The sequence below is a fragment of the Arachis hypogaea genome, chromosome 6 (assembly GCF_003086295.3).
Source record: "Arachis hypogaea cultivar Tifrunner chromosome 6, arahy.Tifrunner.gnm2.J5K5, whole genome shotgun sequence".
Lineage (NCBI taxonomy): Eukaryota > Viridiplantae > Streptophyta > Magnoliopsida > Fabales > Fabaceae > Arachis > Arachis hypogaea.
The window spans coordinates 118,433,604-118,459,097 of NC_092041.1; the positions used below are offsets into that span (position 1 = coordinate 118,433,604).

General features: G+C 36.5%; 1 protein-coding gene and 1 long non-coding RNA gene across 5 annotated transcripts; both read left to right on the plus strand.

Moving 5' to 3' along the window:
* The first annotated feature begins 17,036 nt into the window (after window positions 1-17,036).
* On the plus strand, window positions 17,037-18,825 carry LOC112698337 (uncharacterized). Its single transcript, XR_003151497.3, has 3 exons — window positions 17,037-17,768; window positions 18,483-18,585; window positions 18,675-18,825. It is a non-coding gene; the product is annotated as an uncharacterized lncRNA (long non-coding RNA).
* A 3,774-nt stretch (window positions 18,826-22,599) lies between these two features.
* Window positions 22,600-25,069, plus strand: LOC112697953 (uncharacterized). 4 transcript variants are annotated; one of them, XM_025751354.3, is made up of 4 exons: window positions 22,800-23,249; window positions 23,780-24,007; window positions 24,536-24,656; window positions 24,754-25,069. In XM_025751354.3, the coding sequence occupies exons 1-3, from the start codon at window positions 22,830-22,832 to the stop codon at window positions 24,608-24,610; spliced, it is 723 nt and encodes a 240-aa protein (XP_025607139.2). In that variant the 5' UTR covers window positions 22,800-22,829; the 3' UTR covers window positions 24,611-24,656; window positions 24,754-25,069. The 4 variants fall into 4 exon arrangements, with proteins under 4 accessions (XP_025607140.2, XP_025607139.2, XP_025607138.2 ...); XM_025751357.3 differs by having other exon boundaries at window positions 22,823-23,249; window positions 23,780-23,896; XM_025751355.3 differs by having other exon boundaries at window positions 22,600-23,249; window positions 23,780-23,896; window positions 24,536-25,069.
* The last annotated feature ends 425 nt before the right edge of the window (window positions 25,070-25,494 follow it).

Sequence of the window (25,494 nt, forward strand, 5' to 3'; positions counted from 1 at the left end):
AGCAGTACTTGGTTAATTGATTGACTAAGTGTCATGACCAGTTAAATAACACGCGTCTAAGTAAAATTACATTGTGAACCAAAAAAGTGAAATGTAAACATTAAAACGTGAAATAATAGCTCTGAACAAGGTGGGTTCGATAAAAGAAAGTTGAGAAGGAGATTTTGGCTATGAGCGGGTTCTTTCTCTTTTTGGGGTTAGAATTCAAATTTCAAACACAAAATTTGAATGAGTATTCCAAATCAGAAGTGTGGTAATAATAGCTCTGGTGCAATGTTCCGATAAGTGTTCGGGCACTGTATTTTGTAACTACAACCTTTATTCCTGTCTTCTACTTCAGTAACGAAAAATTAAACATAAAAAAAACAGAGAAGGCATAACAATGAGTTGTTGCTCTCAATCATGGTGATTCTGGGGTGAGGTTAGTTGTTCCACATTTGTTCCTTTTTAGTGACACAAAAAGTAATAATTTAGCTTTTGAATGGCATAACAATGAGGACATTTTGTAATGATGTTTATGCTTTAGGAAGCTCTTTGCAATTTACTGTAAACCATTAAGGATTTTGTGATTATGTTCTTTATTTAAAAAGCAATTAGCATGTTTACTCACTTAATTTCTTTCAGCAATTCAGTTGTAAGTAACTTGAGAAATCAACATAATGTCATAAACTTTTACAATTTATCTTTAGTTTTTTTATGTTCCAACTTATGATTAAGGCATCATTGTTTAGAAAATACTTAGCAACGGATGATTAGAAGGCACTACTTTTATCTAAAGAAGGGCATAATAGGACTGTAAAGTTAATAATTTCAATATAATATATTAATGATATATCAGTTGTGAATGTTGTTGTTCCATTTAATTGAGGAAGGTGTGATGGTTTCGGCACCAGAACACCAGATTTTTAGAGCAAGGAGGATAACACGAAAAATATAAAATAAGAACAAAGAGGATCATGTAATTTGCCAAATTCTATTACTTTTCTTCTTATTTGGACTAAAAATAGTTTTTTTTTTTAATTTTAATTAGTTTTTTTCTCATTCCTTTGACTTAGTGTAGTTCTTTTTGAAAAGCTTTGTATAATTTGCTATACATGTTGTACTTTAGTGTTTTTAAGTTATCTTCCAGTTTTCAGATGGGCCTTTTTTCATTTTTGAAAAACCATTGGATTAGACTCAATGCATTTGTGGTTGGTAGAATCACTACTTTTCTTAGCAAATGATATTTGAGAAAAGAAAAAATCTCATTGATTTAGTGTGTGTGTGTATATATATATATATATATGACCTCTTAACAATAAGTACTCAAGGTGCTAAGGAGATAGGTTCTTTCATATGCACTTATGCAGTATGCTTTTGTTTGTCTGAAGAAGAATTATTATATGAGTTCATAATAACTGTATTGGTTCAAAATAAAATCATCCCTTCTAAACTAAACATTTTTATTTGCCTTTTTTACTACAAATAGAGGAGAAACAGATTTTGTGAAATACTGCTTTTAGAATTCTAATTACTTTTGCTTGACCCAGTAAGCTTGAAAATAAAACATGGTGTTTTAACGATACGTACATCTTTTCCTTCTACCGGGTAAGTTGAAAAATTTTCTGTCCCTAAACTTGATCTTCAATAAATCGATTGCTAGAGATTTATTTAAAACAATAAAGTGGGCTTGGGATTATTAATTGCAAGGGATTTCTTCGTAAAATTTATTTGGTACTATGTTGTTTGTTACAAAGTTTGGAGCCTTGCTTTGTAGTTGGCTATTTCATATGTGGTATGCCGTCTTTTAAACTCCTATTAAGTTCTTAGCTAAAGTTTCTAAATTGTGATCCCTTTATTTATGCATGTTTCGGTTGATCTATTCAACAAATGAATATAAAAGCCTTTTGGTACTTTTGCAATGAGAATTACTTCATGATGTGATAAGTTACTGTAATAGGCACTCAGTGCATTTGTATTTAGTACGTAATAATACTGATTTTTGTATTTTTCTAATTTTCTATTTGTTAATGAAGTTTATCTAAAAGTAATAATACTGATTTCAATTTCTCAATCATTCATTTCATCTACAAGAATTGAATACACGAGTTCAAGCATTCAGACTTCTATTTTGTTTAAATTCATTAATAAATAATTAAAGGCAATGGCTAATAGAATAATATATCAGTTCTAATAATACATAGAGTCTAGGCTTGTGATGTGACTTAAAGTTTCTTTTATACAACTCTTAAGTCTTCTAGCCGTTGAGTATGTTAAGAGTGTGGATCTGGCTTGCTTTGTGCCTTGGCTTTCTCAATGGAAGAGAATAAAACCAACCATTTCTCCATTTGAACTGCAGCTATAAAAAACATTATTGAGAGTTAGTAGGCTGCGTGTACATAGTAGTTAGTGACACTCAAATAAGGTCTAATCATTTAATAAAAAAAAACTTTAATTATGGCCATTAAGATCTACCATACCATCATGTTGAAAAAGTTACTTGCTGCCCCTGCCTTTGTCCTATTTTAAGTTTAAGACTCGGTGCATGAAGCAAATCATGAGAAACTATGCAATTTATTATCTACAGTTCTTCAGGAACCATACCTTTTGATGCAATGTAATGGTTTTAAAACCTTTGACTACAGTAATATTCTGTTTCTGAATTAGTGTTGTTTTACTTGCGGTTAAGTGGGTTTGTACTAAGATGTGTTAGCAAATTTAGAGCAAAGAGGACAATATATTTAAAGGTTGCTCACTTAGAATTCTTCAACTAAATTTCATGCTTTTGTAGCTTTTATCGAGCAAAATTTGCCAATTACGTTTACTTTTCTTCTTATTTTGTCTAGAAATTATTTTCTAAAATGTTGAGTGATTTCCTTTGTAATTCCTTAGATGGATTGTAGTTCTTTCTCAAGTCACAAACACTATCTACAGGTTTAGCTGGTGACCATCTGCAAATAAAAGACTCTATAATGAATTTTGAGTTATCAAAGAAAAGTGAATCTCAGCTACCATGTGCTTTAGTTTCAACTAAATATAGTGGAAAAGAAAATAATGTGGATATGATGTCTCCTTCACATCCAGTGGGATCAATTTCTGGTGCGGAAAATGGTAGGAAAATAAGTCTATGTTTTTTTTCTAATATCTAGACATTTAGTAGAAATAAATATAGTAGTTATTTGTAGATTAATAAGGGGTATATGAACAAACGTCTAACTCAGAATACTTTTTTTAATGTAATTATTAGTTTTTATTTTGGGTGTGTTATATATATTAATTAATGTGAAAGAATATAACCTTTATATGATGATGGAAAAAGATCAACCATAGAATGTCACAATAGTAGATTATGCTATAAAAAAGATAGATGATAACAAAATGGAGAATAGTAGATTATGCTATAAAGAAGATAGATGATAACAAAATGGAGAAAGTAAAACGTGTTGTAGCAGCAGTAAAGGTAAAAATTTTAGCAAATGAGAAAGATGACCAAATTCAAGAATTAGCTTCGTCATTGATAAAAAAAGCAGGCAGTCTTTTAGCACATAAAGTAGTTTTTTATGTTCCTCATTCTGGTAGTGATGGGAAGATACATATTTTTTTGCTTATCTTGCTTCATCACGGAAGTGTTTATTTACTTTTGGTTCTTTGGAAAAGTTTTGTGCTCTTTGATGTTATTACTTTAAGTGTTTTGAGTTTTATTGCTTCATTTTACTAAGTAGTAGTATAACTGATTTGAAATTAAATCATTTCAATTAATTCCAACACATTTTTTTATAGTTGTCTAGGTAATTTTGTCAAAAATCCTATAGCATATGTTATTGGACCTATAAAAGTAATAAAAAATTGAGATCATCTCTTTTATTTTTTATTTCCATGAATGGATGGCTACAAATAACTTATGTATGTACATACCAAAAGTAATAGATTACTTTCATAATTTAATTTTCAATCAATTTCAATTAAGCAACAAGTCATGTAGCTTCTACAAATAATCCATGTATGTACATACCAAAAGCAATACATTTTGTAAAGTATTTCATTTACAACTAGAGAAAGTAAATTAAGTAAATTGTTATCGGTATCTCTTATCGTGCTAATTTTAAATGTTGCAAATAAATAATATAGAACTATTTTTTAAAATTAGAGTTATCCATTTGTTAGCCAAAGTTGAATTTGAATTATGCAACTGACTTTTCTTAATTAAAAACAATTGTGTATTTTATAAGTGAATGTAATTTTAAAAGTAGTTGTTATCAATACAAACAATAAATTAAATATTTTAAATTTATTCAAAATTTTGATGAAAGAAGATATACTACAATGCAATAAGTGATTAATTTTTTTTATTCTTGCTATGCATACATATTTTATAATAAATATTGTTTTGTCATGAGTATTTTTTAACAATTATTCACTTATTTGCTTTTTTGGTTAATTAAAAAATAATTTAGATATGGGATTAATTAGTAACGATTGTATTTTTATATGCGTGTCAAAAATATTTAGTATAGAAATAGTATTTTTTGGTGTTTTATATTTTAATTAATATAATTATTTTTATATTTTTATACAATCAATTTTTATACAAAAGAATTTTTTTAAGTTAAAAATAATAACTATTATTATTAATGGATAAATACCAATATATTTTTATAATGAAATAATATTTGGCCCCCGCTTCGCGCGGCTTTTACACTAGTTCTTTTTAATAAGGTAAAACAATCCTTCATCGATGTTATCAAAACAATTATAATACTTATATGAAAAGATAAAAATAAAGAATTTGGTATCTCGGAGGAAAAGGGTAAAAGGCCAACATCACCCAACAGAACATGCTAGCATAGCCCAAATGAAATTATAAAGCAATAAAAGGTTTATACCAAAAAAAAAAAAAGAAGCAATCGAAGGTAAATAGATTTAGCTAGAGTGTGTTAAGTTGTTAACTTTTAACGATATCGGTTAAGAATAAAAGTAGATAATTTTGATTCGATGAATGCATATAAAAATATAAAATGAATTATTGACTTTCCATTAGCTGATAACTAATAAATTATTGGATTTGGTTGAAATTCGTTACTAAAATAATTGAGTCATACAGTAGTAGTGCTAACTGTTAACATATAAATTATAATCAATTTGTGTTGGTCTGATTTTGATTAACTGTCAAATTTTCTACTCTTGGTTTGTAGGACACAGCAGGTGCTCAAAATTCATTCTAGAGAAAAGTCATCAAAAGTTTGACGAGCTGAGTAGCTGATTAACACTTCTAATTATGCTCTTGGTGTGATGCAAAATCGATGGTTCTAAATGTACATTTAACATTATGTTTACCTATGTAATGGACATGGAATTGATTTTCAATTAAACCAATGAACACGTTTTTTTGGTTTTTTATGGTATCTTTCAAACTCAACAAATCAATAACTAATGGTACTTTGATTGAAGCTATATTAAAGGATTTGTCATAATAGTTATACAAGTTCTTAGATATTGAATCATAATTGGTATAATCCTTTCATATTGAAAGCTACAGTGTTTTACAAAAATTTTGGAAGCTATAAAATTTGTTATATCAATTTTTTTTAATTTATAAAGACAGTATACTGCGTATTATATTATTTTAATATTAAATTACAATAAATAGACTCCTATATTAAATTACAATAAATAGACTCTTATTGTTAGTGGAATTAGTGGAATACGTGTATTATATATTGTACTTGCACCAACGTCTCCATTTTTTGTAACATTAACGTAAAATTCTATTCACTCTTCAATATTAAAATAAAAATCCCGTTAGCTAACCAACATGCCTTCAAAAAAACAATAAAATAAAGGAGAAAAAAGGAATCAATATCTAGAATTATGTGTACAATACAAGTGATTGGAATTTGAGGGAAGCATGTTGCAATTAATTCTCTGGTTCCAGTTTTCTGCTTGAAATATACTCCATCATCAGGCTACAAGTTACTAGCAACAATTCAGTTAGTTATAAAATACACATATGTATTCGGATTAATGTCCATTAGCATTGCCATTATAGTGCCGGTATCCAAAGTCCAAACCCATTTAATATGCGTAGTAAATTACCATTTTAGCCATCAGAATAGTCCTCAAAGGAAAGACACAATAATATTATAATATTATAGTTTCTAAATATTAATTGTCTAGTAAAATACATTAAATTTGGGAAAATGTATTTTTCAAAGGGGTTTTGATAAGATTTTGACCTAACTTTTAACAAACATTTTTTAAAGAAATATTTTTTCTTCCAATTTTTAAATTTGGTAATTTTTTGTTAAGTGAATTTTTTAATTTTTTAATAAACAAATTAAAAAAATTAAAAATTGAATTTTATAATTATTTTATGCATATTTTTATAAATAATTATAAATAATGTTACGGTAGGTAACCGGAGATTAACACAATGGATGGCGTTTGGCGGCCCAAGTGTGTGAAGGAGGAGAACTCCGGATGGATCAGCAACTCGGGAGGCTCCGTCCGACTTGTGCTCGCGAGTGAATGGGGGGTGGTACCTGCAAAGACACTCCGATGCCTAAATTAGCAAGAGTGTGAGCAGGTCTAGAGAGTATTGGGCTTAGAGATACCTGAGGGGTGTCAGTGTACTTATAGTGGTGAGCCAATAACCACCGTTGGTGTAGTGCCGTATCTTTAGGATATTAACCGTTCCCATTATCTTGGGGAGGTTAAGATATGGCTTTATGAAGCGGTTAGAGAGATTTTAGGGGCGGTTACTCATTTGAATGAGTGTTTATCTGCCAGCTAATCTCACATCCGACTTCTTTAATGCAAGTCGTGGATGGTACCGACTTCTTATGTGAAGGTCGGTACTTAACTAGGCTTAATCCTTTGGGTGAGGCCTTTTATTTGGATCTGGGCCTATATCGTTGGGCCAGGGTATGAACAGTGCCCCTACTTGAGCCCAAAGTCTCATTAGAGTTTGGGTTCAAGTATTTAACTCGGGTTCGTAGCCGACTTGTGCGGGGGAAGCGCGGGTCTTATGAACCGACGTGATTTTCGCGACCCTTCGCTTCTGACAGTTACGTCAATTCAAGCGTCGTGTCCGTTGGGGAAGTATTGAGGGCTTTGGTAACGGTGCAATCTCATTAATGACTGTTCCGTTTTTACCATTATGCCCCTTTGTATGTTTATAAATACTTTCCCTCTCTTTCCATTTTCCGTTTCTGCAATCTTTCAAACTTCGCTTTCTTTGTTCGTACGCGCTATACTTTCGTGCTTCAGAGACTTCTGCTTCTTCATTTTCAGAAAGAGGTCAGTTTCTTTCTTTACCTTTGCATGACTTGGTTTGTAGAGGAATAGTCTGATAGGCTTTGCTTTGGCTCTTTTCTCTTCTCTAGAGACCTTTTTTGATTTTTTTCTTCTTTTTCTTTTTTTCCTTTTGTAGGTTTTCTTCGTTTACCTTTAGGAAAAGAAAAAATGGCCTCCGTAGATTGGGTTGATGTTACTGTTCTGGGGGAAGAGCCGTTGGTGGATGCGGAGTTTATTACTCACCTTCGTACTCATCATCGGCTTTGTACCTCGGAGGAAGATGAGCCTAAATATGAGTTGCTTGTTCCCAGTTTAGAGGACCGGGTTTGTCATGGGAGAGCCAACGACATGGCCCCCCACTTCTTCTTTATGTATGAATGCATGATCACCCGTCTGGGCGTCTTTCTGCCCTTTTCGGAATTTGAGATGTCTGTCCTACAGCATTGCCGCGTTGCCCCTACTCAGCTTCATCCCAACTCCTGGGGTTTCTTGAAAATTTACCAATTTATTAGCCTTGCCCTAGATTTCCCGACTACTTTGAAGATCTTTTTCCATCTCTTCCATATGACCAAGCCCTTTAGCGGGCTAAATAATAAACAACAATGGGTTTCCTTCCGAGCCATACAAGGTCGGAGGATTTTTACCCTTTTTGATGAATCCTTCCATGATTTTAAAAATTTCTTTTTCAAAGTGCAAGCTGTCGAGGGCCACCATCCCTTTTTCTTAGATGATAACTCTCTTCCTCGCTTTCCTTTATATTGGCTGGAGGCCATCCCTTGCGAGAAATATAGTTTGGATGATTTGGATGAGGTAGAGGCTGCTGTTGTTGGGTTCCTCCGAGAAGTTTGGGGGAGGGCCCCCTATTTGGACACCAAAAAGTTTCTCCAAGGGTCTCCGACCTTTGTTCAGTCACAGCTAGGTAGTTTTTAATCGTATGTTGGATTCCCGACTTGTTGACCTAATATTCCGACATGTTTGATTTTTTAGCTGTTTGTGTTCTTTTTCAGAGATGGCAAAGAAAAACGCTCAAGAATCTTTTCAAAGGGTCCAGGAGGCTAAGGCTAAGTCTCGCGCTCGATCTGGGGATGCCAGGGTTATCTCTCCTCCTCCTCCTCCTCGCAATGTTGGGACTCTTTCCAACCCTGTGGTGATTTCTTCTTCAACTCTCTCTCAGCCGCCGTCCCCCGTCGTCCGACCTGCCCCCGATCCGAAGAAGCGCAAGCTCCTAGAATCTGGCTCTTCCGGGGAGGTAAAGGCGGACGCTCTTGCCTTCGTTCGAAAGAATATCTATCCTTATGCCCGCATAGGCATGGATGATATATCTGTTCGGAGCCACCTTACCACCATGGTCGAGGAGAGCCTTAAGGCGGCGGGGGTCTGCGGCAAGCTCTTAGATATTTTTGATAGGGCTCCTCTTAGCTCCTTGGGGGCGTCCTCGAAGGTCGAGGAGCTGGAGGAGAGGATCCGTTTATATGAAGAGCATGAGGGGAGGTTGAAGAAAGAAGTTGCCAAGTTAAAGGAGGAGAGAGATACCCTTCGAGAGAGAGGAAAAACTTTACAGGCCCAATGTAATATGGAAGCGGAGTTGAGGAAGACGGCACAGGCCAGCTACCAAAGCTTATTCAAGGATCATGTGTCTGTGAAGACTGACCTGCTCAATTCTCGGAAGGCATACGAGGAGTTAGAAGACTCTATTGCCGAGGGCGCCGAGGAATCATGGAGGATTTTTCTGGAGCAGGTCAGAGTTATTGCTCCTGACTTGGATCTGTCTCCTTTACATCCTGATAAAGTTGTTATTAACGGCGCCATCGTTGATCCTCCTGCCCCCGAGGTCGTTTCTGAGTCAGACCTGAAGACTCGGGGGCAGAGGATTATTGAGTCTCCTCCTCGTCCCAAGGATGCTCCGAGTTCTTCAACCGTCATTCCAACTTCCTCTCCAGCTTCTCTTCCCGGCCCTGGTGGTGCTCCTCCTGGATCTGGCGATGGTGGTTCCTCTGCTCTTCCTAAAAAATGACTTTTTTATCTTTTTATGGCTATATGGGGGGCCCGGCTTGTGGGTCCCCCCTTTTTTAAACTTTATTTATATGTTGGTGGTTGTGAGAACAATTTCTTTCTGGCCTTTTAAGGTCGTAAACAAAATATTCTGATCCGTGCCCTTTTTGGATAAGGGTTTTAAACAAAGTAAATGCCCTTTTTTGGATAAGGGTTTAAGTTATCTTGTGCGTGCATGCTTTTTGGTTATGTTTGATCTTTTCGGAAAACTTTTCATTGTTTTCTCGAACCTTTTTCGTTCAAGGGCTTTTATACAGCCTTTAAACTTTTTCCAGGTTTTCCTATCTCTTTTGTTATCCTTTCAACTTTGCTTTAGTGAGTTTTTATGACTTAGGTTATTTTCGTGATGCGCTTTTCATCTACTCGGGGTATTTCCGAGTTTTTCTACTCGGGTTCTTGTCCCGACTTATGAGTTGGATTGTTCCCGAGTTTAATACGATCAACTCATACAACCTCTTTACACCGACTTGTACCTCGTCGTTTTATCCTGACGACCATCTAGGTCGGTTCATGGGATTTTCACGTTTTGTCGAGCTTAAGTCGGCGCGTTTCGTAGAAAGACTTATATAAAAATAAAGGAGGATATTTAAGAGAGATATAGTAAATGAAAAAGAGCTTTATTAATTGGGAAGGTACCTTTTGCTACTAAGGGCCTTGATAGCATATTTTCCCTTAGCCTCTACTATGATGCCTCGTTAAAAACCCTTCTCCAGAAAAAACCCTTTTTGGGAAAAAATCATGAAGTTGGGAAAAGAGTACATCAGGGAGTAGAGTTCGCTTCTAACTGTAGTACCTTTTCATATTACAAGCATGCCACGACCTTGGTAGGTCAGTGCCATCCAGGTCGGTTACTTTATAGTAACCTTTTCCTAACACTTCCTTGATTTTGTATGGTCCTTTCCAGTTTGCGGCGAGCTTTCCATCTCCTGATTTGTTGACTCCAATGTCGTTTCTGATTAGAACCAAGTCATCTACAGCAAATGTTCTTCGAATGACTTTCTTGTTGTATCTGGTAGTCATCCTTTGCTTTAATGCCGCTTCTCTTATCTGGGCATCTTCTCGGACTTCGGGGAGCAAGTCGAGCTCCTCTTTGTGCCCCTGTACATTTCCGACTTCATCATGGAGAACTACCCTTGGGCTTTGCTCATTGATTTCTATTGGAATCATGGCTTCTACGCCGTAATCTAGTCGGAAGGGTGTTTCTCCCGTGGCGGATTGGGGGGTTGTCCTATAAGCCCACAACACTTGAGGGAGCTCTTCAGCCCAAGCTCCCTTTGCTTCCTGTAATCTCTTCTTCAATCCTGCCAGTATGACTTTGTTAGCTGCCTCGGCTTGCCCATTGGCTTGTGGGTGTTCCACCGAGGTGAATTGATGCTTGATTTTCATACTGGCTACCAGATTTCTAAAGGTGGCGTCGGTGAATTGGGTTCCATTATCTGTGGTGATAGAATAAGGTATTCCATACCTTGTGATGATGTTTTTGTAGAGGAACCTGCGACTTCTTTGAGCGGTGATAGTGGCTAATGGTTCTGCTTCTATCCACTTTGTGAAGTAATCTATTCCCACGATTAAGTATTTGACTTGCCCTGGTGCTTGGGAAAAAGGACCTAACAAGTCCATTCCCCATTTTGCGAAAGGCCAAGGGGAAGTGATACTGATGAGCTCTTCTGGTGGAGCTACGTGGAAATTTGCATGCATCTGACATGGTTGGCATTTTTTCACAAAGTCTGTGGCGTCTTTCTGCAAGGTCGGCCAATAAAACCCTGCTCGGATTACTTTCCTAGCTAGCGACCTAGCTCCGAGATGGTTTCCGCAGATCCCACTATGTACTTCCTCCAACACCTCGGTGGTTCTTGAGGTCGGTACGCACTTCAGCAATGGTGTTGATATCCCTCTTCTGTAAAGGACATTCCTCACCAAAGTATAATGCTGTGCTTCCCTTCGGATCTTTTTAGCTTCTTTCTCCTCCTTGGAGAGGATGTCGAATTTCAGGTATTCGACTAAGGGATTCATCCATCCGAGGTTTAAACCGGCTACCTCAAGTACCTCTCTTTCATCTTCTGTTTTTGACACCGAGGGTTCTTGGAGAGTTTCTTGGATCAAGCTTCTATTGTTCCCTCCGGGTTTGGTGCTTGCTAGCTTGGATAGGGCGTCAGCTCTGCTATTTAGATCCCGAGTTATATGCTTAACTTCGGTTTCCGCAAAGTGCCCGAGGTGTTCCAAGGTTTTTCCTAAATACCTCTTCATATTGGGGTCCTTTGCCTGATATTCTCCGCTTATTTGGGAGGTCACCACTTGCGAGTCGCTGTAGATCATCACCTTTGTAGCGCCAACTTCTTCTACTAACTTTAATCCGGCAATCAAGGCTTCATATTCTGCCTGATTGTTTGAAGCCGGAAATTCAAATTTTAAGGAAACCTCTATCTGGGTTCCTTTTCCATCTACCAATATTATGCCTGCGCCGCTCCCTGTCTTATTGGAGGATCCGTCTACATAGAGTTCCCATGTAGTCGGTTTTTCCTCTTGTTCCCCTGCATATTCTGCAATGAAGTCGGCGAGGCATTGGGCTTTAATTGCAGTCCGAGTTTCATATCTCAAATCAAACTCGGAGAGCTCTATCGCCCACTGAACCATTCTCCCTGCAACATCCGTCTTTTGGAGGATTTGCTTCATGGGTTGGTTCATGCAGACTCTTATTGTGTGAGCCTGAAAGTAAGGTCGTAGCCTTCGTGAGGCTATCACTAAGGAGTAGGCAAACTTCTCTAGTTTGTGGTACCTTAGCTTAGGGCCTTGTAGGACCTTACTGGTAAAGTAGACCGGGTGTTGCCCGACCTCATCTTTTCTGATCAGGGCTGATGAGACAGCCCTGTTTGCCACGGATAGGTATAGGACAAGGACTTTTCCCGGCACTGGTCGGGTTAAGATAGGAGGTTGACTTAGGAATCTTTTGAACTCTTGGAACGCCTCCTCGCATTCCGAAGTCCATACAAATTGGCATCCCTTCCTTAATAAAGAAAATAATGGAAGGGATTTTAGTGCCGATCCTGCCAGAAATCTGGAGAGGGCTGCAAGTCGGCCATTGAGCTGTTGAACCTCTCTCAAACAAGTCGGGCTTTTCATTTCTAGGATGGCTCGGCATTTGTCGGGATTGGCCTCAATCCCTCTTTGTGTTAGCATGAAGCCTAGAAATTTTCCCGCTTCTACTGCGAAGGCGCATTTTGCGGGATTTAATCTCATCCCATGCAACCTTATAGTACTGAAGACTTGTGAGAGGTCGGTCAAGAGGTCGACTTGTTGCTTAGTTTTTACTAACATGTCGTCGACGTATACCTCCATTAGGCTCCCTAGATGGGGGGAAAACACTTTGTTCATCAGCCTTTGATACGTGGCTCCTGCATTCTTTAGCCCGAATGGCATGACCACGTAGCAATAGTTGGCTCTTGGTGTGATGAACGATGTTTTCTCCTGGTCGGGTTCATGCATCGGGATTTGGTTATATCCCGAGTAGGCGTCCATGAACGATAAGTATTGATACCTCGAGCTGGAGTCCACCAGGGTATCAATACTCGGCAGAGGATAAGGGTCCTTAGGACATGCCTTATTCAAGTCGGTATAGTCGACGCACATTCTCCATTTACCATTCTGTTTTTTGACTAGCACTACATTGGCTAGCCACGTTGGGTATTTGACCTCTCTAATAAAGCCGGCTTCCAGAAGCGCCTGTACTTGCTCTTCTACTATTGAGGCTCGCTCTGGGCCGAGCTTGCGTCTTCTTTGCTGCACAGGTCGGGACCCTGGGTAAACCGAGAGCCTGTGGGACATGAGCTCGGGATCAATCCCGGGCATGTCGGAGGCCTTCCATGCGAAGAGGTCGGAATTAGCTCTTAGGAGTTCCCCCAACCTTTGTTTTAGGGTTTCCCCTAGGTTGGCTCCTATGTAAGTGTTTTTTTCCTTCATCCTCACCGACTTGTATTTCCTCGGTTTTTCCTCCTGGTTGGGGTCGCAACTCGTCTCTGGTCCTTGTGCCGCCCAGCTTTATGGTGTGGACTTCTTTGCCCTTCCCTCTCAGATTTAGGCTTTCGTTATAGCACTTCCTTGCCAATTTTTGGTCTCCTCTTACCGTTGCTATTCCTCCTGGAGTCGGGAATTTCATGCAAAGGTGGGGAGTTGATACTACTGCTCCAAGACGATTAAGGGTAGTCCTGCCAATTAAGGCATTGTAGGCTGACCCTTCATCGATGACTATGAAGTCTATGCTTAGAGTCCTTGATTTTTCCCCTTTTCCAAAGGTGGTGTAAAGGGGTAAAAATCCTAGTGGTTTTATTGGCGTATCCCCTAATCCGTAGAGGGTGTCGGGGTAAGCTCTCAACTCTTTTTCATCTAACCCTAGCTTGTCGAAGGCGGGCTTGAAAAGGATGTCCGCCGAGCTTCCTTGGTCTACTAGGGTTCTGTGGAGGTGGGCATTGGCTAGGATCATGGTTATCACCACGGGATCATCATGCCCGGGGATTATCCCTTGCCCATCCTCCTTTGTAAATGAGATGGTGGGGAGGTCGGGTGTTTCTTCCCCGACCTGATAGACTCTTTTAAGATGTCTCTTGCGAGAAGATTTAGTGATTTCGCCTTCCGCAAATCCTCCTGAGATCATGTGAATATGTCTCTCAGGGGTCTGTGGTGGTGGATCTCTCCTATCCATATCATCTCGCTTTGTCTTTCCATGGATGTCCGACCTCTCCATGAGATATCTGTCAAGCCGGCCTTCTCTAGCCAGCTTTTCTATCACATTTTTGAGGTCGTAACAGTCGTTGGTGGAGTGACCATATATTTTATGGTACTCGCAATACTCGCTGCGGCTTCCCCCTTTTTTATTTTTAATAGGTCTTGGGGGTGGCAGCCTTTCAGTGTTGCAGATCTCTCTGTATACGTCCACTATAGATGTCTTTAGAGGAGTATAAGAGTGATATTTCCTGGGCCTCTCGAGACCGAGTTCTTCCTTTTTCTTGACTTCCCTTTCCCTCTCCTTAGATGAGGAGGTGGGTCCAGGTCGCCAACTCAGGTCCCTTAATTTTGCATTCTCTTCCATGTTGATGTACTTCTCAGCCCTTTCTTGTACATCACTTAGAGAAACGGGGTGTCTTTTTGATATGGACTGTGAGAAGGGACCTTCTCTGAGCCCATTGACTAACCCCATTATGACTGCCTCTGTGGGCAGGTCTTGGATCTCCAAACATGCTTTATTGAACCTTTCCATATAAGCTCGTAGAGGCTCTCCGACCTCCTGTTTTATTCCCAGGAGGCTCGGTGCATGTTTTACTTTATCTTTCTGAATTGAGAACCTCATCAAGAACTTCCTTGAGAGGTCTTCAAAGCTAGTGATGGATCTCGGGGGAAGGCTATCGAACCACTTCATCGCTGCTTTCGATAAAGTGGTCGGGAATGCCTTGCATCTCGTAGCGTCGGAGGCATCGGCTAGATACATCCGACTTTTAAAGTTGCTTAGATGATGCTTTGGATCCGTGGTTCCATCATAGAGGTCCATGTCAGGGCTTTTGAAGTTCCTTGGAACTTTTGCCCTCATTATGTCCTCGCTGAAAGGATCTTCTCCGCCCGGGAGTTGATCTTCTTGTTCGTCGCGGGAGTTCTTGAGGGAGGATTCCAGCTGTAAGAGTTTTCTTTCCAACTCTTTTCGCCGCTCCATCTCCTCTTTGAGGTACCTTTCAGTTTCTTTTTGTTTCTCCCGCTCTTTCTCCAGTTGTTCCAGGCGGCTATGGACTAATTCCATCAGCTCGGTCACGTGGGGTGGTCCGCTCTTTTCTGACTCACGCCCATCGGAGGAATTGACCTTCGGATTTTTTACTCCGGAGGTACCTTCTCTGTGTTGGTCGTTATCCCGATGTTGGGCCATGTCTCCGTTGTCATTACCCATGTCTAGATTCTCTTGTTCAGAATCTGTTTCTGCATGGCCTTCTTCGTGGGATCTATCCGCCATCGATGGATGATCTCTCGGGTCCCCGGCAACGGAGCCAATGTTACGGTAGGTAACCGGAGATTAACACAATGGATGGCGTTTGGCGGCCCAAGTGTGTGAAGGAGGAGAACTCCGGATGGATCAGCAACTCGGGAGGCTCCGTCCGACTTGTGCTCGCGAGTGAATGGGGGGTGGTACCTGCAAAGACACTCCGATGCCTAAATTAGCAAGAGTGTGAGCAGGTCTAGAGAGTATTGGGCTTAGAGATACCTGAGGGGTGTCAGTGTACTTATAGTGGTGAGCCAATAACCACCGTTGGTGTAGTGCCGTATCTTTAGGATATTAACCGTTCCCATTATCTTGGGGAGGTTAAGATATGGCTTTATGAAGCGGTTAGAGAGATTTTAGGGGCGGTTACTCATTTGAATGAGTGTTTATCTGCCAGCTAATCTCACATCCGACTTCTTTAAGGCAAGTCGTGGATGGTACCGACTTCTTATGTGAAGGTCGGTACTTAACTAGGCTTAATCCTTTGGGTGAGGCCTTTTATTTGGATCTGGGCCTATATCGTTGGGCCAGGGTATGAACAAATAATTATTTAAATTTAAAAAATAAAAAATACAAAAACCTGCTTGTCACTTAAAAAATTGTATATTTTCTTGAATAAAATCAGAATTTATTCGTGTGTTATTGAGTTATTAAAATTTTAATAGTAAAAGTAAAAGTAAATATATTAAAAAAATAAAAATATATTTTAAAAAAATTATAATTTACATCTTTTTAAAAGTCTTTTTTACTTAAAAATATTTTTTTAATATTATAAATAAATAAAAAATATTTTTATATTATTGTACCTAAATATAATTGTTAAATAAAAATTTAAACATAATTTTTTTAAAAAATAATATCACTTGAAACAAGATATTTTCATAAAAACTCAACTAAATAAATATTTTTATTTAAAAAAAAATCGTAATGTCATTTATTTCTCTCTCAAATAGTACTTTATAGAAAATTAAATATGTTACACCCAAAATAGTGATTTACTTATTTATTATAACATCCATCAACTACTCTGTGAGACTATTCATGCATTGTCTGATATGTAAATATCCCAAAGTTATATTATGGTGAGAAAATTAATAGTAATAATTGATATGCTCATAGGCAGAGTGACAGTTTTTTTTTTGGTTTCCCACGGTATCCCCCAACCCGACAGGTCAAAGACTAATCCGTCGCGGTACTGAGCTCCATTTAAGGGTTTGCCGCTGGCCAATGGGTTGCTGCATGCACAAGGCGGGATTCGAACCCCCGACACTTACTTAAGCGGACTAGTGAGCTAACCACTAGACCAACCCAACTTGGTTTGCAGAGTGACAGTTATAGTAGGCAATATCTCCACATAATGATTGATAGCACAAAATTTCAAAATAGACGGAAAAAAAAATGATGGTTCAAGTAGCAAGGCCCACTAGGCAATACTGGGCCCAAAGAGCAGTAGCCTATTATCCCTCCACTGTTGGGAGTAGGAGGTGTTCGCTGCTCTGTGAAACCAGCCTCACGAATTGCCCTCCAATTTAGGAACCAAGAAGCCGGGCCTTCGCCCAGACCACCAGGTCCAACTTTCAACTTGGAGTGGGCAGGCCAACAAAGAGCAACTTCAGGCCCAACTCAGAACAGAACAGAACACGAGCATTATAAGTACAACGTACTTTCATTCTAACCCTACTTTTTCAATCTCAGAACAGAACAGAACACGAGCATCTGCTCTCCCTTCGCGGAGGCCCCGACTTCGGCGCCGCTACCTATGGTCAGATCTGCTACTTCTTCTTCCGAGGCGCCACTACCTATGGTCAGATCTGCTGCTGCTTCTTCTTCGGCGCCGCCTCCTCTGTCCAGCCTTGTAGCATCGTCCGCGCCGACCAAGACAACCGCGTGCGAGTTCAGATGCGGTGGCTTTGGTGGTGACCTCCGCACCATCGCCGGCCTTGCCAGGTCAAGATCTACGTTTCCCACCGTTGCTGCTCCATCAACGAGGGCCGCGAACGTTCTCGGCTTCCCTTCGCGGCGGCGGCGTCCTCGGTGCCGCTTTCTACCGCCACGCCAGCCATCTTGCACGGTGACGCTTCTGGCACGGACTTCAAGCACAGATACGTGTTCTCTACTTCTTCTTCTGTGTGTTCTAGATTCATCGCTAATTCTAGAATTTTTGTTGTTGCTCTCTCTAATTCTGCATCTTCATAATCTGAATCTGAAAGATGATTGTTTATGACTTGGGACTCTTGAATCTTGCTTACAGAAAGGGAAGATGTATATATGTGCTTGTTTATACATTCATTTTGAAAAATAGATCTGGTTTCTCTCAGGTGATGGTGGTGCATATTCATCTGCTATGCAAGCTGTCCTCTCACGCCTATTGTCTGCTGCTGCTGCTCCTGGACATACTTTGCAAGAAAATCGCAGCCAGTGTCTTAAGGCAAGTTGATATTCCAGTTTTAGGGGTGGCAAAGCGGGCCAGCCAGCCCCAACCCGCCCTGCCCTAACCCGCACCGCCTAAGCTCGACTCATAAACGGGGCGGGCCGGCCCGTCCTGCCAACTAAAATGGGTTCAAAATGCTAGCCCGCCACGCTGTATGACGGATTGGAGGGCTAACCCGCTTGACTTTTTTTTTTTTGAAAAAAAATCATTAAAATTAACCAAAAAATAATAATTAAAAAATAAAATACAAATAAAAAATAGTCAAATTATAATATAATTTTTTTACTATTTTTTTAATTTTTAACTTCAATAAAATTGTTCAAAATAATATTTGTCAGTAACATCATCTTTATTTTAAAAAATAAATCACATAATTTGAGTATATATACGAAATTGTAAAATAAAATGAATAAAGGTAATAACTAAAAGAAGAATAAAAACAAAAAATGAAAAAAAAAGTGTTTAAAAATTCTATAATTATTAATTTGCTTGGCGGACCGACCCGTCCCGCCCCGCCAATTTGGCGGGCTCAAAATCCTAACCCGACCCGCCTTTTTTAGCCGGGTGAGCAGATCGGCCCGGCGAGTTCGACCCGTTTTGCCGCCCCTATCCAGTTTACTTAAAATATTTGTGCTTTTTAGCTTTTTCATATATCTTTTCTTTGAATCATTATTCTCTATATCCTTTCCTTGCAATTGCTTATGTTTTAAGGCTGTGGTTGGAGAGAAGAATCCTTCCAGAATCCATTATTCGTTGTCGTATCCGGGAACTGGACACCTATCATAGATCAGCATATGTTACCTGTTAGAGAAAGGTTTGAATTTGTTGTGATAAAAAGTTCGTCCCGATATTCTTTCATGTTTGTAGGAAATTTTTAGTTAAAAGTTGCATTTGGTTGTGCAGCAACTCAAGTTTTCAGTTACCTGGATTTTGCATGCCTCAAATGCTTAAAAATGAAGATGAAGAAGGAAGGGATTCTGATAGGGGGAACTTTGAGACTAACACATGTGTTGATGTGGGCTTAATTTCAGCGCAAAAAAAAAAAAAGCCCTAACTCTTCTCCAACGCTATTTTCCTTCAACCTGATTCCTTTCCATTTGCTCCATTTGCTCGTTAGGGGTGTGCAAAAAATATTCTTACCCCCAAGGCCCAAGTACTCGAAGGTCCTTACCAAAAAAAGAGGGTAGCTAATTGGATTCTTTTTTTCTCCCGTTCCCCCTGTCTTACTGCCGCCCTGCGCTTCCACTCTTCAAACTGACAATCTCAGTCGAAAACACATTTGGCATTCATTGAATTGGTTCAGTTCATACCAATTTGATACTCATAATTATGATAACTACCACCTTTTTAACCAGTTTGTAACACTTTTTTATTTGTTTCTTTGTTTTTACATTCAAGAAGGTAAGGATACAATGTCAGGTATGAACATGTACGTGAAGGTTCTAGGGGCTCTGAACCCGTTCTTCGTTTCAAGGTCATAGACAAAACTGTTAGGTTTGTAAGATTTGTTATGTCAAATTTATGGTTCCAAGGCTTTTAGAGTAAGACGCCGAGCTTGCAGCTTTCCTCGGCGTCTTCCTCTAAGAGCCTTGGAACCATAAGTTCGATAGAGACTCCACGTATGTGGGACATAACAAGTCTTACAAACTCAACAGTTGTTTTGTCTATGTCCTTGAAACGAAGAACGGGTTCCAGGGCCCTGGAGTCTTCACGTACATGTTCATACCTGTCATTGTATCCTTACCTTCTTGAATGTGAAAACAAAGAAACAAATAAAAAAAAGTGTTACAAACTGGTTGAAAAGGTGGTAGTTATCATAATTATGAATACCAAATTGGTATGAACTGAACCAATTCACTAAATAATGCCAAATGTGTTTTCGACTGAGATTGTCAGGAAATGTGCTATTTTCTATGCCAATATTTCTTAGGAATAACACACTTTTTTAAAATGTTTGATTTAGCCATTTGGATACCGTACTCAATTCATTGGATACTTGTTATTTGTTATAAAAGATCAATACAACAATCAATAGTAATCAAACATTTAATAAAAGGTATACGCCTAAATGGCTTGACTCTGTAATCATATGCAATTGGCATGGATTGTAAAAACTGATCGTTAAAGACTATCAAGAAAATCTAAAAAAAATAACAATGAAAACTGGGAGGAGAATAAACGTATATAATTAGTTATTGTAAAAGAAATCAGAAGTTGCAGAGTTTGAAGAAGAGTATTGGTGTTGTGTGAGTGCATTGTCTGGTGGCGGGTTTAGGAAACTCAGAGAGTTTGAAGCAGAGTTAAGGACGGCGGCAGTAAGAAAGGGAGAACGGGAGAATAAGCGGAGTATTTGATCTTCACAACATCAGATAAAAATTATTGGGACTTATTTAACATAGAATGGCTCTCACATTCTTTTTAATAAGGTAAAACAATGCTTCATTCATTGATGATATAAAAAGCATTATAGTACTTATATCAAAAGATAAAAATAAAGAATTTGGCTGCTCGGAGGAAAAGGGTAAAAGGCCAACATCATCCAACAGGACATGCTACCTTAGCCCAAATGAAATTATAAGGCAATAAAAGGGTTATACCAAAAAAAGTAGAAAATTTTGATTCATTTAATGCATATAAAAATATGAAATGAATTATTGACTTTACATTAGATTAGGCTGATTACTAATAATTTGTTGGATTTGGTTGAAATTCGTTACTAAAATAATTTAGTCATACAGTAATAGTGCTAACTGTTAACATATAATCAATTTGTGTTGGTCTGATTTTGATTGAAGTCAAATTTTCTACTCTTGGTTTGTATGACACAGCAGGTGCTCAAAATTCATTCTAGAGAAAAGTCATCAAAAGTTTGACGAGCTGAGTAGCTGATTAACACTTCTAATTATGTTCTTGGTGTGATGCAGAATCGATGGTTCTAAATGTAAATTTTACATTATGTTTACCTATGTAATGGACATGGAATTGATTTTCAGTTAAACCACCACTGAACACGTTTTTTTGGTCTTTTAAAGTATCTTTCAACTCAACAAATCAATATCTTGATTGGAGCTATATTTAAAGATTTATTATAATAGTTATACAAGTTTTTAGATAATGGATAAGAATTAGTGTAATTTTTTAATATTGAAAGCTACTGTATTTTTTCAAAATGCCTAGAGCGGCGAAAGCAGATTTTCAGATTAGATTTTTTTTTTAATTTATAAAGATAATACATAGACTGTGTATTGTATTATTTTAATTTTAAGTTATTGTATTATTTTAATTTTAAATTATAATAAACGGATTGTATATTGTTAGTGCAATACGTGCATATTGTGTTTACATAAAATAGCGACCCAAAACACTGAAATCCTATTTTTTGTAATATTAACCTATTCACTCTTAATAATAAAAATAAAAAAAAAATCCAGGGAGCTAACCAACATGTCTTCAAAAAAACAATAAAACAAAGGAGAAAAAAGGAATCAACATCTAGAATAATGTGTACAATACAAATGATTGGGATTTGAGGGAAGCATGTTGCAATTAATTCTCTGGTTCCAGTTTTCTTCTTGAAATATACTCCATCAGGCTACAAGTTACTAGCAACAATTCAGTTATAAAATACACATGGATTCGGATTAATGTCCATTAGCATTGCCATTATAGTGCCGGTATCCAAAGTCCAAACCCATTTAATATGCGTAGTAAATTACCATTTTAGCCATCAGAGTAGTCCTCAAAGGAAAGACACAATAATACTATAATTTCTAAATATTAGTTGTCTAGTAAAATACATTAAATTTGGGAGAATGTATTTTCCAGAGGGGTTTAATTAAGATTTTGACCCAATTTTTAACAAACATGTTTAAAGAAATATTTTTTTTCTTCCGATTTTTAAATTTAATAATTTTTTGTAAAGTGAATTTTTTAATAAAAAATTCAAAAAGGATTAAAAATTGAATTTTATATTTATTTTATGCATATTTTTATAAATAATTATTTAAATTTAAAAAATAAAAAATACAAAAACCTGCTTATCACTTAAAAAATGTATATTTTCCTAAATAAAATTAGAGTTTGTTCGCGTGTTATTGAGTTATTAAAATTTTAATAGTAAAAGTAAAAGTAAATATATTAAAAAAATAAATATATATTTTTTAAAAAATTATAATTTACATTTTTTAAAAGTCTTTTTTACTTAAAAAATATATTTTTAATATTATAAATAAATAAAAAATATTTTTATATTATCGTACCTAAACATAATTATTAAATAAAAATATTTTTACATAAAAATTTAAACATAATTTTTTAAAAAATAATATCACTTGAAACAAGTTCTTTTCATAAAAACTCAACTAAATAAGTCTTTAATTTAAAAAAAAAAATCATAATGTCATTTATTTCTCTCTTAAATAGTACTTTATAGAAAATTAAATATGTTACACCCAAAATAGTGATTTACTTATTTATTATAACATCCATCAACTACTCTGTGAGACTATTCATGCATTGTCTGATATGTAAATATCCCAAATTTATTTTCCAATTTCCATAGCACATAGGGGAAGTAAAGGTAGCTCACTATCCACCCATAATTTTGTCTGGTGGTCCCACCTTACTTTTACTCATCTATCACTCACTCTATTATTATTCATTTCATTATTTGGTCCCACTCCTAAGTCCTAACATACCATACCATATTCATATTTTCTTAAAAAGAATTATTGTTTTCATTCTTATTCTTATATTTCATTAACACCTATCACTTTATTATTGAACATATAAAAGATTAAACAATAAGACATACACACACACACAAATATTTAGCAATTAATTTTTTGTACAAATAGTAATTTTAAATATTAAATTTTTATTAAAATTTGAACACCTTAATTATAAAGATGATAGTTAAGATGTTAATATATATTGTATTAAATAATTTAATTAAACACCTTAAATTTTTCACAAAAAAATAGTAATTTATTATATATAAAATATTTCTTTCATCTTATAATAATATTTGAAGAGCAATAATATTTTCTCTTTCTATATATGTTACTTTCCCATCATGCTTTTGGGAAAGCACTTTTAGTACACACCCCACATAACCAAAAACCTGCAATATTATTATTATTAATAATTCAGAAGAAAGATAAGATCATGAAGGAAGAAGAAGGAGAAAACATCACAAAAACAAGAAGGAGTAGAGAGAGTTTCAATGATTGTGGTGCTGCTAATGGTGTTGGTGTAGTAGCAGCAACAGTTATGGCAAACAACAACAACAATAATCATAATAATAATAGTAATAAGGGTAACTACAACTACAAATTCTGGGTTTTAGCTGCAATAATTGTTCTTGCACTATGGTCAATGTTCACTGGCTCTGTCACACTCAAATGGTCTGCTTCAAACCTCACAAGATTCTCACATGACTTGGATCATTCTATCACTCTTCAAGATCTTGATGTCTTGGTATGTTACACAAACAAATTTGTTTTTTTTTTTAAATAAATAATTATTATATAAGTTTTGTCAGAAAGAACAATACTTTAGATACAAGTTATGATACCCATTTAGTTTTTGTTTTATTCTCTAATTAAGTAAAGGGGTGTAACAATTTTTATGAGATGTGCTAAAATTAGTAATTAGATGGTATGTTTTTATACGCAGAATATCAAGCTAGCCCTTTAAAAGATTTTAGACAAAAAATGATTACTTATTTTAAGAAATAAGAATTAAACTAAGAAATAAGAATTAAACTGATATGTAAACAAAGAACATTAGATTATTAACTAAACTATGTCAATTTTAAAACCATCAACTATGTCATTTTTATGAAATTAGTACTTACAAGATGACCTGCATAATATAAAATCAAATTAGTACTTTTAAGGATTGTTGACATAAATTTAGTCCTTTTTATGCTAAACTATGTCAATTTTTAAAATGATCAAATTAGTCAAAAAATGTTTGATAGAACTAACTTGAAGTGAATTACATAGGAAGTGGAGGAGAGGGAGAAAGTGGTGCGGCGGATGTGGGAGGTTTACACCCACAGCACCACCGCGAAGGTGCCGCGATTTTGGTCAGATGCATTTCATGCTGCCTATGAACATTTGGTGAGTGATGTACCTACAATTAGAGATGCTGCCATCTCAGAAATTGCTAAGATGTCTATCCAATTTCTCAGTTTGCAGCAGCAACTTCCAATTCAGCTTCAATCTGAATCTGTAAGCTAACTTATTATGCAGAGTTGTTATGAAAATCTTTTTAGCATGCTAGATTCATATGCAATGAAAATCTTTAATATGATTAAAGTTGTAAATTTGCTTGAATCGTTTTGCTGTTTGGTTCTTCTTTGATGTCTGATTAATAGATTATGCTGCAAGCTTTCTGTTTGTAGGTTCTGATCTATGAATCTAAATGTTTCTGGATATGAACTCCCTTCTGATATGTTCATATTTTTTCTTAATTCAAAAGACTCACATGATCTAATATCTTGCATGAAACTTTGTACCTGATTCTCTATGTAAAACTTTGTTTTTTGCATATTACATGCTTTCTTTATTTTATTTTTTCTCAGTAATTTTCTATGTTACTATTGACATGTGAACTTCACCCTTTAACTTTCAACTCCAAAATCATAACTTAGGAAAAAACTATAGAATAATAATTGGATCACACTATTGCTTAGGAAAAATCATTACTTGCTTGTTCTTAAGACAATGATCACCATTTTCATGATCAAACATGTGCAGAACATCAGGGTATCAAGGAAAATGAAAGAAGAACAAGAAAGTAGCTGGGGAGCTAAAATTGGCACTAAGCAATAACAAGGAATCAGTAGCTGTTCTATTCTATAAGACTGAAATATAAAATGTGTGTAGATCTTACCATGTTTGTATAGTTTTGTACATTTAAATTAGTGTTGTCATCAATGTATGAATAAGAAGTAACAACACACTGCTTTTTCAAGACATTACAGTGTAAAAAAAAAAAGCCTAGGTACCTGGGCCCAACTCTCAACTTGGAGCGGACAGACCAACTGAGACATCAGCCAGCTCAGCCCAAAGGCCTTGGCCCTTGTTCCATCACCTTGTTATCCCCGCTTGGGTTACAAGTTGGCGCTACTCAACTCGACATGCTAGGATCGTTCTCAATTTGTTTATAAAGCGTTAGTATTTTGAAGTTGTGTCTGATATCAGACTTTTAAATGCAGATTTTTTAACGTTTGATTGACAAGGTTTATTATTATATATCCATTTTCCCTCTTACTTTTTGGATGAAATAAAGGATAATCCATCTATCTCATGCATCTGTTATGATGTTAGACACATTTGTTGCATCATTATCTTCTTGTAACCTTTTTCATTGTGTCTGTCATAATGTTATGATGTTAATGCAATTTTCTTAGTGAAGTTTATACTCTTTTGCTGGTATCTTTTGGATACAAATTCAAGCTCTTCTTTTATCTAAGTTTTATAGCCAAATTTGCATGTATGATAAACGAAATGCATAAAATTTAGTTGTGCTTTACTTAATATATGTGATATTTGATGGAGAAGTTGGCCAATAGGTTGTTGCATGCACAATACGGTATTCAAACCCTTAACACTTGTTTAAGCAGACTAGTGAGTTAAGCACTAGACCAACCCAACTTGGTTAAAAAAAAATGGAGCTCAATAAACCTTTAATTTCCTTTATAATTCTTTTTCTT

Bases quoted from the DNA above. Each gene is read 5' to 3' on its own strand.
- LOC112697953 (XM_025751353.3), top strand. From the start codon at position 22,830: ATGTTACTTTCCCATCATGCTTTTGGGAAAGCACTTTTAGTACACACC. The intron at 23,250-23,779 runs GTATGTTACACA...TGAATTACATAG, and splicing joins TTCAAGATCTTGATGTCTTG to GAAGTGGAGGAGAGGGAGAA. The intron at 24,008-24,535 runs GTAAGCTAACTT...AAACATGTGCAG, and splicing joins TTCAGCTTCAATCTGAATCT to AACATCAGGGTATCAAGGAA.